The 15,689-nt window shown below is 37.7% G+C and overlaps 2 protein-coding genes across 13 annotated transcripts; both read left to right on the top strand.

Annotated features, from left to right (window-relative positions):
* The first annotated feature begins 62 nt into the window (after nucleotides 1-62).
* Nucleotides 63-9,602, top strand: Lark (RNA-binding protein lark). 9 transcript variants are annotated; one of them, XM_076385007.1, is made up of 8 exons: nucleotides 68-184; nucleotides 1,443-1,646; nucleotides 2,403-2,565; nucleotides 2,685-3,230; nucleotides 3,458-3,527; nucleotides 3,642-3,741; nucleotides 6,532-6,579; nucleotides 7,315-9,602. In XM_076385007.1, the coding sequence occupies exons 3-8, from the start codon at nucleotides 2,422-2,424 to the stop codon at nucleotides 7,361-7,363; spliced, it is 957 nt and encodes a 318-aa protein (XP_076241122.1). In that variant the 5' UTR covers nucleotides 68-184; nucleotides 1,443-1,646; nucleotides 2,403-2,421; the 3' UTR covers nucleotides 7,364-9,602. The 9 variants fall into 9 exon arrangements, 7 of the variants coding, with proteins under 7 accessions (XP_076241119.1, XP_076241122.1, XP_076241124.1 ...); XR_013002603.1 differs by lacking the exon at nucleotides 6,532-6,579 and adding an exon at nucleotides 4,267-4,353 and having other exon boundaries at nucleotides 3,458-3,741; XR_013002604.1 differs by lacking the exons at nucleotides 6,532-6,579; nucleotides 7,315-9,602 and adding exons at nucleotides 4,267-4,353; nucleotides 4,601-5,934 and having other exon boundaries at nucleotides 3,458-3,741.
* A 1,782-nt stretch (nucleotides 9,603-11,384) lies between these two features.
* Adk2 (Adenosine kinase 2) lies at nucleotides 11,385-15,044 on the top strand. 4 transcript variants are annotated; one of them, XM_076385013.1, is made up of 8 exons: nucleotides 11,385-11,627; nucleotides 11,829-12,028; nucleotides 12,277-12,375; nucleotides 12,468-13,268; nucleotides 13,745-13,952; nucleotides 14,031-14,306; nucleotides 14,380-14,788; nucleotides 14,858-15,044. In XM_076385013.1, exons 4-8 carry the CDS (start codon nucleotides 13,252-13,254, stop codon nucleotides 14,983-14,985), a joined length of 1,038 nt encoding a protein of 345 aa, XP_076241128.1. In that variant the 5' UTR covers nucleotides 11,385-11,627; nucleotides 11,829-12,028; nucleotides 12,277-12,375; nucleotides 12,468-13,251; the 3' UTR covers nucleotides 14,986-15,044. The 4 variants fall into 4 exon arrangements, with proteins under 4 accessions (XP_076241128.1, XP_076241126.1, XP_076241125.1 ...); XM_076385011.1 differs by having other exon boundaries at nucleotides 12,277-13,268; XM_076385010.1 differs by having other exon boundaries at nucleotides 11,829-13,268.
* The last annotated feature ends 645 nt before the right edge of the window (nucleotides 15,045-15,689 follow it).

Below are 15,689 nucleotides of genomic sequence, written 5' to 3'. Positions count from 1 at the left end.
AATACTTGGGACATTATAGAAAATTTCTTCTGGAGCAATTGGCAGCACTGAGTTTCTCGTTGGAAGAGACACGGCTTGCCCGCTTTTCACGTTCCGGTCTGTTTCGGTCCGCCATTTTTTACTTCGGGAAGCGTGTCGTTTCGCGTCGTGTTTTATCGCGTTGTTTTACGGAAATATTGACTTGGTAAGTGCTCGATCATTTTCGATGTACTTTTAGTGTAACATTTTTTAGTTTGAAAATAACATGCTGCGGAATATTATACGTATGCGCTTCTATTTATCGCGATATCATAGCGTCGATACGCAGGATGCTTGAAGCACGCCATTTCGCGTCTCTTAAGTTTCTTGAAAGCATAATTTTTACGATATTTTAGTTTGTTTTGTCCACGACATTGGAAATGACTACTGTTTGTCAACATGTGACGTAAACGCATTAAATTATCGATGTACACTATTAACGAGAGAGATAACGTTTGTAGTTGTATTATATACGTACATTTTTCTTCGTCACACTTTGGCGATAATTGTGAAGATTGATTTCACGCATTACGGTGATTTTCCATTCTAGCTTTACTCCCTTGATTTTGATATTTAAAATATAAGGTACATTAGGTACATCCAATCTAACAATTTTAGACTGTTGTGTCTTGCAATCACGGGTACTTATAAAAGCTATATTTACAAAGTTCTCTTAGTATTTATTCGTAATATTTTGGTAGTAAGCGTCGTTCTCTAGTTGTTAATACGCAATTTTGTAACACTGCAGTAACCTTGCAATTATTTATAGTTCTTGTCAAATGTGTAAGTTTAAGCATCGTGTGAGCATTTATGATCATAAATAACAATTTAGCACGATTAAGTCGTCATGCATAGAAAAACCACTAAAACTATAACGAGTATTCTGCTCAAGTATAAATGTTCCAAACCAAACAAGTTGATTGCCATACATGTTTTCAATTTTATGACATACATACATGTATCGCATGCTCCTAGTGTCTTCAAAATGTTGCTTTTATGATTTTGTCAACTATTTAACGTGTATTGTTGAAACGAAGAACATATAATTGGTCAATAGTGCACGCATATTTTATTACATTTTTCGTAATATTAATGTTAAAAAATTTCTAAACACGAAAATTTATTTATTGTATATATCGTAAATCCTGTAATGCACATTGTATCCTGAATGACAATCAATGTGTCAACACATTCTGTGATGTTCAAACATTGAATTTGAACAATTTGCTCCAAGAATGGAAAGTCAACATATCCCGTTCCGAGAGCCTTAGAAATGTTTCACCGTAGTTAATATCTATTATGGTATCTTTAAATTAATTTTGAAAATTGACTGAAATCGATAAAATACGAGTATGAAAGTTAGTGATTCCCGCGTCATTCTATTCGGAGTATAACGACGTATGTTGAAGGATATATCGTGATAGGTTTCTGGACGCTCCATTCGATTCGCTGCGCGGCAGTTGCCGGCAGGGGTCGCTACCTTTCGACATCTCGCATAAGCGGACGCGGCAAGCAGGACGCCATTGCTAGATTGCATTCTCTTGTGTAAAGTCGTGTGGTGCCTGGTGTATATCGGCGTTGGTTTAAAAAATAGTTCGTTAACGAATCATTCGTCGGAGTAAGATTCGGTGAGTGTGCAGTAGAACATAGTACATGTGGCGTACGGAGTGTTCACGTATCGATTGTGAGTCGAAGTGTAATTACGTACGCTTGGTAGAATTCGTGCGCCATTTCGACAAGGTCGGTACGCTCTCTGTGCTGCGTGCTTTCACGGCGTACAAAATATTCGCGGCGCGGCTGCGTCTAGTTTTCTTATCTCATATCTGCAGAGACACTAAAATCAAGTTTTTATTATAACTGAAAGCTTGTAAACGATAACTTTTTGCTACCCTTCCGTATTGTAAACTGAATAATTAAGTAAAATCAACGACCTTCGAAATTCGAAAACTTAGATCGTTAGCAAAATGGTGGAAGGAAGTACTAGAGGGGGAATCTAAACAATGCGTCACTGTATATCTTGGGTGTAAATTTCTCAAACGTAGATCCGATTTGCGTTGTTTTGCAGCGTAAATTGAATTGATTAGACAATACTCATGTAGATGACGCGATTTTAATAAAGAAAGCATTATGGCGCAGTAACTTAACGTTATGCTGAATGCCTTTGTACTTGATGGACAAAATAGACCTATGTATGTTGAACGGAGTTATAACTTTCTTCAAAAATGAAAAAAATACATTTTCGATAATTGAATTGTAAATATAAACAAGGAAGTAAATGGGACAGATAAGAGTTATATAGTACCATTATCACATTACTGTATATTAATCATGATCAATTTTCAAATCAGCAATTAGTAATGTATGAATTTTCTTGTCAAAACTAGGTTCTAGAACGAGCCGAAAATGCCAGGTTTTAGTAGCGTTGGCACATTTAAAATCTTCATCGGTAATTTAGCCGACAAGACATCAAATGCTGATATAAAACCATTATTTGAAAAGTATGGAAAGGTCGTAGAGTGTGACGTGGTTAAGAATTATGGGTTTGTGGTAAGTTTTCTTCATTTGGCATTTAGTGTAGAAATTAATATTAAGATGTTTTTAAATGATAACGTCTCTGTATGAAATTTAAGAAATATCAAATATAATCAATGTATCATTTCCAATAGCATATGGAAAATGAGGAGGCAGGCAGAAATGCTATACAAAATTTGAATGGACAAATTGTTCATGGACAGCCAATCAAATGTGAAGCTGCAAAGAGTCGTAAGGGACCGAACACTCCTACGACCAAAATATTTGTTGGAAATCTCACAGATAACACGAAAGCGCCGCAAGTGCGCGAACTCTTTGCCAAATATGGCACAGTTGTAGAATGTGATATTGTGAGAAATTATGGATTCGTCCATCTAGAAGCAACAGGTGATGTCAATGACGCTATCAAGGAACTGAATGGACAAATGGTGGATGGTCAACCGATGAAGGTTCAAATCTCCACGAGCAGAGTGCGACAGAGGCCAGGAATGGGAGATCCTGAACAATGCTATCGATGCGGTCGCGGCGGCCACTGGTCCAAGGAGTGCCCCAAGGGAGGAATGGGAGGAGGACCGGATAGGAACGGATACAGGGACCGAATGTTTGGACGCGACCCATATCCTCCACCGCCGCCACCACCGTTCCTTCGGGACCGGCTGATGGGTGGTGGCCGCTTTGGAGTAAGTAACTATGACTTTTATTAACCATGTAGTCACTGGGAGAATTACAATAGCATCATAAATGTAAAGAGATACGTACAAAACATTAAACTGCTTAAAGCTCTTGTGTTAAAAAATGTAATTGCATCTTTTCCGGTAATCATATAACCCTTTTAATAAACTAACACATAAAATATGAATAAATAGTTGTCTGAATTTTGGTATTTATATTTTTTGTTTATTAACAGGACTACGAAAGCTACTATGACAGGAGGGGCTTCGAGGACACCAGGGACCTCTACGAGAGGCGGTTTACGGGTATGACAGGGCCCTGTGACATGGGAAGTTCCATGTGCGGGCTTGACTTTCCACCAATGACAATGCCACCTCTACCCCCAAGACGAGACCCAATGCCTCCTATGCCTCCTCTAGGTATGGGATCCATGCGCGACACTGGCTTCTCCCGTGGTAACGAGTATGGAATGTTCAGCCGCCGATCACCCCCTCCGAGTGGCAACAACGGCCGGTTCAGGTGAGTAGAGTCATCGTACCGACTGCCCATTCGTCCGACTTAACATTGTGAACGTTCCAGGCTGGATTAACAGCTCATGCGAATTGGGGTTCGGTGATTCGTCGACATACTTATTATTCTATGTCATTTTCCTTTCTCTTTCAAATTATTGATTTTTCCCCTTTCTTGTTCTTTCTCTTAAATTTGTTCGTTCTTTCGGGACAAGGGCACTCCGGGTCATTTTCATGCGCGAAAAAATAATTAATATAGCATCTCTCCTTATGTTTAGTTTTTTATCTGAAATTTACTCTTACTCTCCCTATCTATTTAAAAAAAAATTGCATAGTATTATACGCGTAACGCATGAACGCGCTACCTATGCATAGTTTTCTTTTGGTACGTTGCTCATTTGAAGTGATATACAGTATTCGATATTTTTAAAGTCTAAATACCATTGTCGACCCGATGCCCATATGAGTACAGAGTCTCCATAGTAAAATGTGCATTATATGACGCTTGGACGTTTCTGTACATTCTAAATTTCAGTGCACCTCAGGCTGCGTACCATCTTTGTCCATGAATGCGGGCAACCCTAGAGAGACAGTCCCGGGCCAACGTTCAAGTCTTGCAAGAGTAAGTCTTTGACCAATTTTGTTAGCGAGTAGTCATGCCTCGTTCTTGTCGCTGGCGCGTTGTACATCATCGGCCGATTTTCCGATTTTCTTTGATGGTGTCAACAAAAAATCCGGGTCTCGACTGATCGTACCTTGAACATGTCGACTGCTCTTCTAGGGATGTCCCTGTTCATAGACTCTCTTGATCCATGGCGTTAACTGCGAGATTGGCCTGTATGTCTCTCATGAATCCTTTGTGTTTCAAGCGCTCCCTATTACGTACATCACTCAACCGGGAGTGGCGCGGAGGCCTGGGATGAAGAAACGTTCCTAAGGAATGCGAACTAGATTTCTTGATCGCACTACCGCGAGCCAGGATGCGATCTACAATTTTAACGAACTCTCGTACCGCTGTAGATAGAGAAAAGAAAGAAAAAAGGGCTGGCGCGATTTTCAGGAACGGCGCCTATCGATTGTCTTTGAAATGTCTCGTAAGTAGAAACCAGCTCTCCAGACGAATTGGACAGTAAGTTTTTCTATATCGGCATTTCTACAATACTTGTTAAGGCCAGTTTCATAGACACGATGCTTTTTGCAAGTGGCCTTTTTCTCGTATTAGTTTCCATGTATTTGACTCGGACTAATTTCGTCGACTTCAAATCACGATCTGTTTTCTTAATAGATAAAACATAAACATAGTTTAGTATAAAAGTATTCTAATATCCTATCGCGAATATTGCGATGAAAATATTTTCAAGTTATATAGGAAAAGCAAAAGAAAGGCGTTCCAACGCTCACATGTCTTAATCTATTTTGTGTAGAATATTGATAAAAGAGAATATAAAGATCTTTTTTGGTTCTGAGGTAATTCAATTTATTACCACTTATGACAAAGATATATTCTTTTACGTTATATTTGCTTTAAACTACAATCTTTTTTCTCTTTCTAATTGTGTATGTTTATATTGATATTTGATCATGCTATGTCTAGATTTAAACGTTATTTCAGAGAAAAACAATTAAATTGCATTGATTAAAGTACGCTTCAAGTTCTAAGATGATATATTTTTTTATAAGTTTCATGAAACCGGCCCCTCACAAAAAAAAATATTAATGTGGGAGACATCGCACAAAAAAAGTTAAAATAATTACAAAATTACGTGTTTATACAATGTTCTGAAAATTGCGATCCGATAGTTCTTGAAGCTGACTTCTACTCACGAGGTTCAAAGCTTTTCATGTATGTAAATCCATTCGCAAACTTTCAAATAGAGAACAGAGTTGATTGAACTTCTTAATCTTTCTAAATACTTTGAATTTGTTGTTGCACGTTACCTTATTATCCTACATCGATCCCAGCCTGGGCTGCAAACGGCTCGTTTATGCTCTGGTTATTCACGAATTTGTAACTTAAAAGTCGCATGGGTTAAAAATCCAGTCTAATGCTGCCTGCCTTATATGACTGGCTAAACAAAATGAAGAAAAATTAATCCCATGTTCTCTACCACTACAAATCTTGTGTATTGCGCGTGCATTTATTATTTCGATTTCTCTCTAGCAATTGTACCTCGTATTGAATAAAGCGGATAGAAATACTCGATACTGCTGTGCACTCGAATTCTCTAGGTGTAATTCTAAGTATAGGTAAAGTTACGCAGATAATATAGGGTAGGTCCTAAATAAGAGTATACAAAACCCTATTTTCTAGCAGCAGTTGTCTCGCTATCGTTAGGAACACAAATTAGTTTCGTTCGTAATTTCGTAAAGGCCTCTGGACGAATTTTTCACATTTTCAAGAAAGCTGTTGAATTGTTCTCGGTATCCTCTCCTCTTTGGCTTGTATGTTTCTTCTCTGGTTGACAATTTGTTAGGGATCAACGGTTCATAGCTACTCTGTGATTTGTGGTACTTCCCATTGTAAACGCGCTTTTTTTTCAATGGTCGTTCATTGCAAGGTCGATAGCGTCATCCAGTTGCTCGATGTACCATACATACTGCCTACATGAAATTGCTTCTCTTCCTCCACACCCAACCTCTCTTAACAGTCATATTAGGCAGCATGCGACCATTTTATCTCTTGCACGTTGAATATACAGGGACTAATTCACAAAGTTAAGCCTTGGACAAGGGAGCAAGTATGGTATATGTTGATCTGATCATTCGTAGATCCCGATTATTTATTATACCGCTGTTATAGTAGAGGCATGTACGAGGACTTCAGCCGAGATTCATTTGAAGAGCGTAGGTAAGTAGACGTGCTAATGGGTCACACACCAGCCCAAATTGTTGAAACGCGTTTCCTTCGTGTCCAATTTATCTATTCGGTTTTGAGAACCAACTTAGCTCTCTTCTTTACGTCGCAGTACGTTCAATTGCCTTTGATATTTTTATTGATAGGTGTGCTCGACCGATTTCCAAAGAAATCGATGCTCTCTGATACGACCCGTATCAAGAGTTTGATAATGGTTGTATTTTTTTTTTATTTTTTTTTTTTTTAATTTCGAAAACTGGGATTTGGTCGAAGTTGGTGCAGGCAAAGAAGCGTCGCTGTTTGTAAAGAAGAGCGCTTTTGACATTCAAAATACGTTTACATTCGGTATTAAAATTGCTCTATCATCAAGTGATTGTAACGTTAGCGAGAAAAACGAGGAAGTACGTACTCTATTTCCATGGTGCTAAAAGAAAGTTAACCCATCTTTTACCTTTCCGTATGAATGCTTCCCTGTACCTTGGTACACAAACACTTTTACACGTACAGTGCCAATTCTCTCCCAATTGATCAGAAAGAGTATAATTTTTCTGTTCTATGTTTTCACAGTACCCCCAGCCCTTCTTTGTCTACTTACCTATCTGCCCTCTTTGCATCTCACAAGTTGATCCTCTCTTTTACTCTATCTCTTTCACTCTCTCTTAGCCCGTGTCATAAAAATCGTCTTATTTCGACCTCGTGTAATTGACGTGGCTTCATTTTGATTACCAGACCGGGATTACGAGGGCCATCGCCGTCGCGCCGGTTCGCACCATACTAAATCGTCGCGTCGGGCTCGCTCGGATCGGTCTGTGTCGGTCTGTCTGTCGTCTGTCGGGTCTGTCTATCGCTAGCAGGAAGCCTCGGGACCGAGAATACTCTTGGCCGTCTGTCGATCTGCACGCGCGAAGATCTACCATTCGCCCGCTCTATCAGAAAACACACCTGTACTCTATCTTCCGCAGTGCGCTAACTTAGACGAACCGAAACGCCGGACGAGAATTAAGCAGCAAACGAAATACTGAAAAAAAATATCTAATCAAATTTTTCAGGCCTCTATTATATACACGCCTCCTCTCTCTCTCCGGTCCGGTTCCCCAGTTCCTCGAAGAAACAAAAATGAAAATATCTGCACATTGTTGAATTCATTCCTCCGTCCTCTCTTATCCGTTCGTTCGTCATGTAACGTCTAGACGATAGCAATCGTTATTACTGTATAGGCGTTTTCTCGATGTAAGAAGAGAGATGTGGCATTCTCCTACCGAGACAATCTTTGAATTCGTATGCATTTGTTGCAATTTTCACAAGAGCGGTTTTTCATTTCAAACAAAGAAAAAAAAAACAAACACTATCCCTATACTTCGGTGAAGTTTTCGTTGGAAGATGGGAAAAGGTGAACTCAAAGAATATTTTGGTAGGACGATGCTTGCGATGATACGCCGTGCTTCTGATGACCGTTTCTGTGACGATGACGCGCGCGCGCCTTTATCGCGACCCGTGAAAAATTAGCGTGTACTACTCCCCTTTGCGAGAGTTGATCGATCGTAAACCTAAAAGATATTTCCTATAATCAAACACCGACGATCGGTCTTTGTGTAACAATTTGTTCATGTAAGTAAATTCTTTCTCCTGTCTGTATGATCGGCAGCGCTTTGTGACGCGTCGCTCTCACAAAATCGGAGCATCGTGTGAACGTTACTCCCGAGTCTGTCTGTTTTTACAGCGAAAAATTAGAACTGCACGCGATGTTCCCTCTTGTCGCGTTGCCGGATGATTTCGTAACTCGAATTTTCGTGGTGCGTGTAAAAAGATTATATTGTAACAGGAACGTTATTATTTTATGCGAGACAAAAGAAACGTTTGCTGCTCAGCGTGATGCAAGAACAAGAATAATGTGCGTGTGATTGGGTCGATCACAATTTTCTCCTCCCGTTATCTCGATTCCTCTCAGATACATGGAATCATGCAACTGTAAACTTTTAAACCGACACTTTTCTCTATCTTCCGTTGTAGCGTTGTTTTGATGAATATATGCATATATATATATATTTAAAAAAAAATCGTGCACAGCCTTCGCAGTCTTTCTTTAGAGAAATGCGGAAAAAAGCGTGCGGGTTCGACTGTCCAAATCGTCGTCCGAGTACGAGAAAGGGAAAAAAAGACGAAAAGAAAAATTATAGGTAATTCGTAGAATGCGTCGATTCTGTATGGGAACCTAAGCGGGTCGTGCGAACATTATATCGTTAGCCTATAGTAACATAATAATATCGTTTTATTAACATGTTAGGATTAATTGACATAAAAAAAGAAGATTACCGAAGAATTAAGTGCGCTCCGTTTAAGCTTACAATATAATTAAAATAGCCGATGACGACACCTTTTCTCGTTTTGAGCAGTGTACGTACACGTTGGTGCGTAGTACTTTCTCTCTTCTCGTTTTTCTTTTCCGCCCTGACTTTTTTCCTCTTTTTTTTCTTTGGGCAAGACCCGTGTTTTCAATGATAATTATATGAATAATGATAATCGTAATGATAATGAATCAAAGAAACGAATATGTAATAACAAATATGTACTTGTGAAATTCACAAAACAAAAAGAAAACGGCGTTTTGCGTGTTCTTTAATTGTATATCATCACTTTTACCGTTCACTCGTCGCTCAAGCCCCCACAGCCTCTCAAGTACATCACCCTCGTCCGTAACCCTATCCGCGCCTACATTCTTCGTGTCGAGAGAAGCATCTGTTGTCTCGTAATCGGTTCGCGTGATCAGAGACGTGCGCGCTTCGCTGGCTTCCTGCGCGTCGCGCGTTAATGTCCTCACGCGATCGACCACAATTTCTGATCTATGGGACGCGTTGCGATCTTGCTCTTCTACCCTTACATTTCTCCTATATTCACGAAATCACTTAAATATCTTCTGTACAGTCGGCCGAAACATATCAGGCATTTGTAACATCAATATTGTACATTATTGTTATATCTACTATATGATAATATAGAATAGTAATTTTAACATATGATATCTTTTGGCTGTGTGTACGAATGATTTTATAATTCCTAATCCACCATTTTTTTATTGTGCCCGTCTAAGAAAGAATTACAACTTCGTTCAGGATTTACGTCTACATTTTCTATTTATTAGTATTCTCGAGTACTTGCGCGTATCCTGTCGATTGGTGTAGGATCTCTTCTTACTTCCGGTGAGAGGATAAAGCGAACTCTGTACTTGCAAGCTAAGAATAGGTATTTTTCTTGATCCCCTTCTAGATGATTGAAAGTTCTTCTATCTCTCCGCTGTATGCGAAGAATTCTAGGCCCGTTATTATCGGATATATCATCAATATTTTCTGCTCAATTGGCATTATAGACAAGATGGAAGATATGAGTAAATCGCATTGCCTAGGAGCAGATGGAACACTTATATTCGTTGCCTTTAAAAATAAGTTTAAAATAAGAAACACCCACTTTTTGTAGATAACCAGTTCATTTTCGGAATGAAATTTAGTTAAAAACATAAAAGTCTAACTGGGAAGGAAAAAGAAAACTCTTAATAATTTCGATCTCTTTGTTTGTGAATTTTTCCTTCCTTGTCAGACTGTGTATTATATAAACCTATCGCGAGATACAAAAATCAAGCGATACTTTTCTTCAATAGTCATAGTTACTATTATAATTTCAATTGAACTAGATACAAAAAAGATCCAGACCGAGAACAAACTCGTGCAGTTTTTTCCGACAGCTTTCTTCTCCGCCAAAAGAGGCAATACATGAATATATTTTCGATCGCATAACGTAGATACGTGTGCAGTGTCTATATATGTTTCAATGTTACGTAATTAGAAACACGTGTACGCAAAGGTGATGTTTCGTGACGCTCGGGCTGCGCGCGATACCGACGGAATGAGAACTTAAAAAAATACATATACATAAAATAAAACGGAATTCGCTGATCGATGAGCAGTAGATACATCGTATGTCGTGCGAAACTTGAACATATGGAGAACCACAAGTTCGTCGTCGCATGTTCGATGACGAGATATTCGCTAAATACGCAAAGGCGTCGAAGATTACGGTTATGCCCCGGAGTGTAACACGTCGATAGGATATCTGCGGTGATCCATGCACACACAGCCTCTTTACCTTACGGACGTGGTACGGACTAAAATGGCATTTGGGTAGTCTAGAATACGTGGTAGTAACGTTGCTCCGCACGTACTTTCAAGCCGTTGCAACCGGTCAAGTCCAAATGCGCCGATCATTTGTCGTCGGGATGCATATATACCGAGAGAGAAAGGTCGACGAAAATGAGAACTTATCGCTCGCTGATCGGGATGCACGCCTCGGACCCTCGCAAGCACCGTATACGAACGAACGAGAGTCCCCCGGCAGAGTCGTCGTCACGAATAGAAACGTGAAGCGAATCAGTCGCTGATGATAGACGATGAGATACGCGACTTTTCAGAGATGAACGGCGGGTCATAGGAAAACCGGAAGATATCGGCGGATAAAAAAGTATGTACGGAAACGGATAAAACGAAAAAACGCAGGAAAAGAGATCGACCGGTAGACGAATCGGGACGACGGATATATCTCTCTAAATAAGCGTGTATGACCACCGAAGTATAAAATAGGCTCTGCAGAACCGGGACGTGTAATCCTCTTCACACGCGCGACGAAATATAAAAAAAAACGTGTCTCTTGCCGTGTCGTCGGTTGCCAATTGCCGAAGAGTAATAGAGAGACGCGCCACAGGAAATCTAAGACACTATGCGTATTGTAATGTGATGTATGATATAGGACACGATAACAACTCCCGTATCCAAAGCGCTTCTGGACATTGGAAGGAGCTCTGGGCTTGCTGATGATTGCGAGTACGGAGAAAGAGTGAGAGACAAGAGAGGCGCAGCATGTCCCATGTGGCGAAGTAATTGTCAACCAGGACTACCCAGTGCTCCATTGACAAGGCTGTGCAGCTGACAGGTGTCCCGTAGAGATGATCCGGCCAATTGGGCAAAAGTATGGGTGGAAAACCACGTCCTACCAAGGCAAGTCCACCAGCCTCCTCCTCAGTATCATCCTTCATCATCACCACCATCATCATCATACTCAACTGCGCGTAAGAAAGCAAGTAAAGCAAAAGAAAACAAAAAAAAAAACAGAGTGTTCTCAGTCTCTGACAGCATTAAATTTCACTAAAAATTTTCTCTGCTTGGCGAACGCTTTGAGAGCCATGTTTTCTTTCTCAGGAGATGCGGTAGAGCGCACACGCATGCACATTGTGAAACCTGCGATACGAAGAAGTTCGTATGTGCGAATAATAGGGTCCAGACTAAACTAACATTGACGATGGCGAGACGCTGCAATTTCACACTCCTGACACCTTCTCTATCTTGCTAACGATTGGATGATTTTCTAACGTCTTTCTCTACTGTGGGGAAACATAAAGGTATCGTAAAGAAAACGAATACTTGTTTCTCCATACAGAAGTCCACGTTTCTCCCTTGTCGTTTCTTTTTTCTCTGTTGAATATTTAATGCGCGATGACGAAGATCGGTAGATTGCACTTGTTCATATTTTTGTGGAATACTTGTATGGTGGGCCATCGATCTATAATATATCTTCAGTGTTTATTTTTTTGAAAATGTTTAATGTGAGGAGATACTAGTATTAAAATTAATATAATAATATCATCAGGGTCGCGTTGTACATTTTTCTATTGTACCTATTTTGTGTATAGTCCGAATTGAACAAAATTATTGAACGGCGCATTGAACCGTTATTGTGAATTCAATGGTAAGTAACGGTAATTCAGGTAAGGCATGCAAGATATTAGTGAACTATGATATTAATATATCGACTTCAGAGATATTAAACATCTTGTTCAGGTAATTTTTATTACGATCTGTAATATAAAAACTTGGTTCCTGCTAAGTACACGTTGTGTACAAAAAACAGCTGAGCTGTACGTAAGTCATTAGAGGTCACTGGATGCAAACACAGACTGTGTTGTATTTGTTATAAAAAATATATCGTATTAAGCATAAAAAAGCAAATATTGTTTTTGTTTTATGTCAACGGTACCAATATTTCATACCACTGTAAGATGTTTCAAGGTCTATTCATCATAACGAATAAGTTATTCTGGTTCACGTTTTTCCCCACTAATCGACTAATTGCGTAAGGTAGAAACGTAGTAGATAAACTCTGAATAATAGTTGTTTGAAATTATAAATGTTTCGAGTTATATTTGGATTTTAAATAATTCAATTTCCGCTTTGAATACATGAGTTGCTCTTATGAAAAATAAATCCAATGTATATATGCGACTAAGCAAACAGTTTTAAGTTAATAATTCAAAACCTTTTACATATAATTTTTGAGAGAAATAATAATTTAAATAAAATTACTGAAGAGATCAGATTTTCGTCAATGTTGAAAGAATATTTTTTATGATATGCGCGTTTCTTCGAACAACTTAGTATAAGATTTTTTTAGCATACCGATAAGAGAACCGATAACATTATGATGTAAAATGCAGTAAAATGCACGTGATGTCATTCGACCTCGCGCCTTAAAGGAAGGAATTGGTTCTACACATCAGTAGTGCATCATCGTCCGCGTACAGTACTTTTGGAATATTTATTTGCAGCGACACAGATTCTTACTACAATGGCACAGGACTTACGGTAATGTTTTCATATTACAAATGTCTTACATTGTATTATTCTTGCATTACTTCAACCATTATTCGATTTAAGTTAGAGGTTATGTCAAAATATTTGAATAGGTTATGTTCGTCACGCGTGTTCGGTCATGTGCTCGTAGAGTGCGTCAAAATTAGATTGCACCAGTATTTATATAGATTCCGATTTTTACGTTTTTTACGTTTTAATGATTTTATTTGTATAATTTTCCATTCTTCTGTATTCTTAATGACACTATATTCAATCGTTTAGTTTTATATTTGCCGTAATTAGTTGATGGTATGATAAATTTAGGTTATACAATTGTCAGTATCGGATGATCTAAATATGGACCCCGTGTGTACAATTTTCTTTTAAAGAAGGAAGTTCGAGTTTATTAAATGGTGTTTTATTTCAAACTTTATTTGTAAACAATATATGTAATTACAAATTTATTATACTGATTTAATAAATTTCAGGGAAGGTATCCTATTGGGTTTGGGTAACCCCCTTCTTGATATTTCAGCGACTGTAGATAAAGACTTTTTAATAAAATATAACTTGAATTCAAATGATGCTATTCTTGCTCAAGAAAAGCACAAGCCTATGTATGATGAACTAATTGAATTCTATAAGGCAGATTTTATTGCTGGTGGTTCTGTACAAAACACTATGAGAGTAGCACAAGTAAATTCATTAGAATTTAATAATGTATATCAACTAATATAAGGGATTTATAAATAATGAATTTTTAATCTTATTTAGTGGTTCTTGGACAAACCAAGAATTGCAACTTATATGGGCTGCGTTGGAATAGATAAATACTCAAAAATTTTAGAAGATAAAGCACGAGCAGATGGTTTAAATATTCGTTATCAATATACTAATAAAGAATCTACTGGTACCTGTGCAGTTCTTATAACTGGAAAAGATAGATCTTTATGTGCTAACTTGGCAGCAGCTAATTGTTTTTCACCTTCTCATATAAATGAACCTGAAAATAAAAAGCTGATAGAAATAGCTGAATACATTTACGTGTCTGTATGTATTAAAAAAATTCTATGAAAAATTTATAATTTATTTATGATATTCTATTTTACTACTTGAATTGTAGGGATTCTTTTTGACAGTAAGTCCAGAAACAATTCAAACAGTAGCTCAACATGCCTTTGAGAAAAATAAAATTTTTATGATGAATCTTAGTGCACCATTTTTGTGTGAATTTTATAAAACACCTATGTTAGCAGCTCTTCCATATGTTGATATACTATTTGGAAATGAAACAGAAGCAGATACATTCGCCAAAGTAAATAATTTCCAAACTACAGATAGGAAAGCAATTGCATTAAAAATAACTCAAATGGAGAAAGTAAATAAAAATAGACAAAGAATTGTAGTAATAACCCAAGGTAGTGATAATATATTGGTAGCTAAAGATAATACTGTAATAGAATATCCTGCTATTAAACTTCCAGAAGAAAAAGTTGTAGATACGAATGGAGCAGGAGATGCTTTCGTAGGAGGTACATCTTTGCATATCAATTTGCATGAACTATAATAGATTATAAAATGTTGACGCAATACTGTTTCAGGTTTTCTGGCTCAACTTGTACAAGGTAAAGATATAGAAGTTTGTATAAAATGTGGTATTTGGGCTGCAACTCAAATTGTACAAAGATCTGGATGTACTTATGAAGGGAAACCTAACTTTACTCTTTGATAATTTGTGATAAGTTAGTAATTGTAAATTGTGTACTTAATAAATATCTTAAAAAGTTTTACCTTCAATTCCTGAACCATACAATGACTTTTAAGAATAATTAAGTATGCTTAATTTCAATCGATTTTTCTTAACAAGTAGGTAAATGGAAGAAAATAATAATTGCATTCATATTTAAAAGTTCTATTGGTAATAGGGTCAAAAAATGCCTTTATTATTTAATTGATTTTATTTAACTGAGTGAATGAGATGTAAAGTGGTTATAATGGTTATATTACTTGCTAATTTATTTTAATGATATATTATTGTATACAATATTATTCACTAATTTAAGATATAGATATTAAAGACGAAAACTAATATTCGCTTTTATCCAATAAATTTGCCTAAGCATAGAATGTACATCGCCTAAAATAGATCTCTTAAAACTGTTTAATTTATTCAAAATGTAAAAAATCAATACAGTCACCTGTGGTGTGGCCATTGCATCAGATACTTATAGGTATTACAAAACGAAAGGGCACTAGTTGAAATAATGTTAGTCGAAAAACAGTTATCGCGATCGCGTGGCACGCCTGCGTCGTGCAATACGTAAATGCACGATACAGAGTAGGATAGAGATGTAGCGATAAAGACATACATGTGAGGAGAAAGGGGGTAAGGGTGGTCCTTAAAAAAATCAATAATCTCATTACGAAATTGCA

This window comes from Calliopsis andreniformis, chromosome 9 (assembly GCF_051401765.1).
Source record: "Calliopsis andreniformis isolate RMS-2024a chromosome 9, iyCalAndr_principal, whole genome shotgun sequence".
Lineage (NCBI taxonomy): Eukaryota > Metazoa > Arthropoda > Insecta > Hymenoptera > Andrenidae > Calliopsis > Calliopsis andreniformis.
Note: the sequence above shows the minus strand (reverse complement) of the source record. Positions and strands in the feature narration are given on the sequence as shown.

What these genes read in the sequence shown, in the direction of transcription:
- Lark (XM_076385004.1), top strand. Translation starts at nt 2,422, where the DNA reads ATGCCAGGTTTTAGTAGCGTTGGCACATTTAAAATCTTCATCGGTAAT. An exon ending in GGCAACAACGGCCGGTTCAG is followed by an intron (nt 3,742 to 6,531) that starts GTGAGTAGAGTC and finishes CCGCTGTTATAG; the next exon opens with TAGAGGCATGTACGAGGACT. An exon ending in GATTCATTTGAAGAGCGTAG is followed by an intron (nt 6,580 to 7,314) that starts GTAAGTAGACGT and finishes TTTGATTACCAG; the next exon opens with ACCGGGATTACGAGGGCCAT.
- Adk2 (XM_076385013.1), top strand. An exon ending in ACACTATGAGAGTAGCACAA is followed by an intron (nt 13,953 to 14,030) that starts GTAAATTCATTA and finishes AATCTTATTTAG; the next exon opens with TGGTTCTTGGACAAACCAAG. An exon ending in CTGAATACATTTACGTGTCT is followed by an intron (nt 14,307 to 14,379) that starts GTATGTATTAAA and finishes CTTGAATTGTAG; the next exon opens with GGATTCTTTTTGACAGTAAG.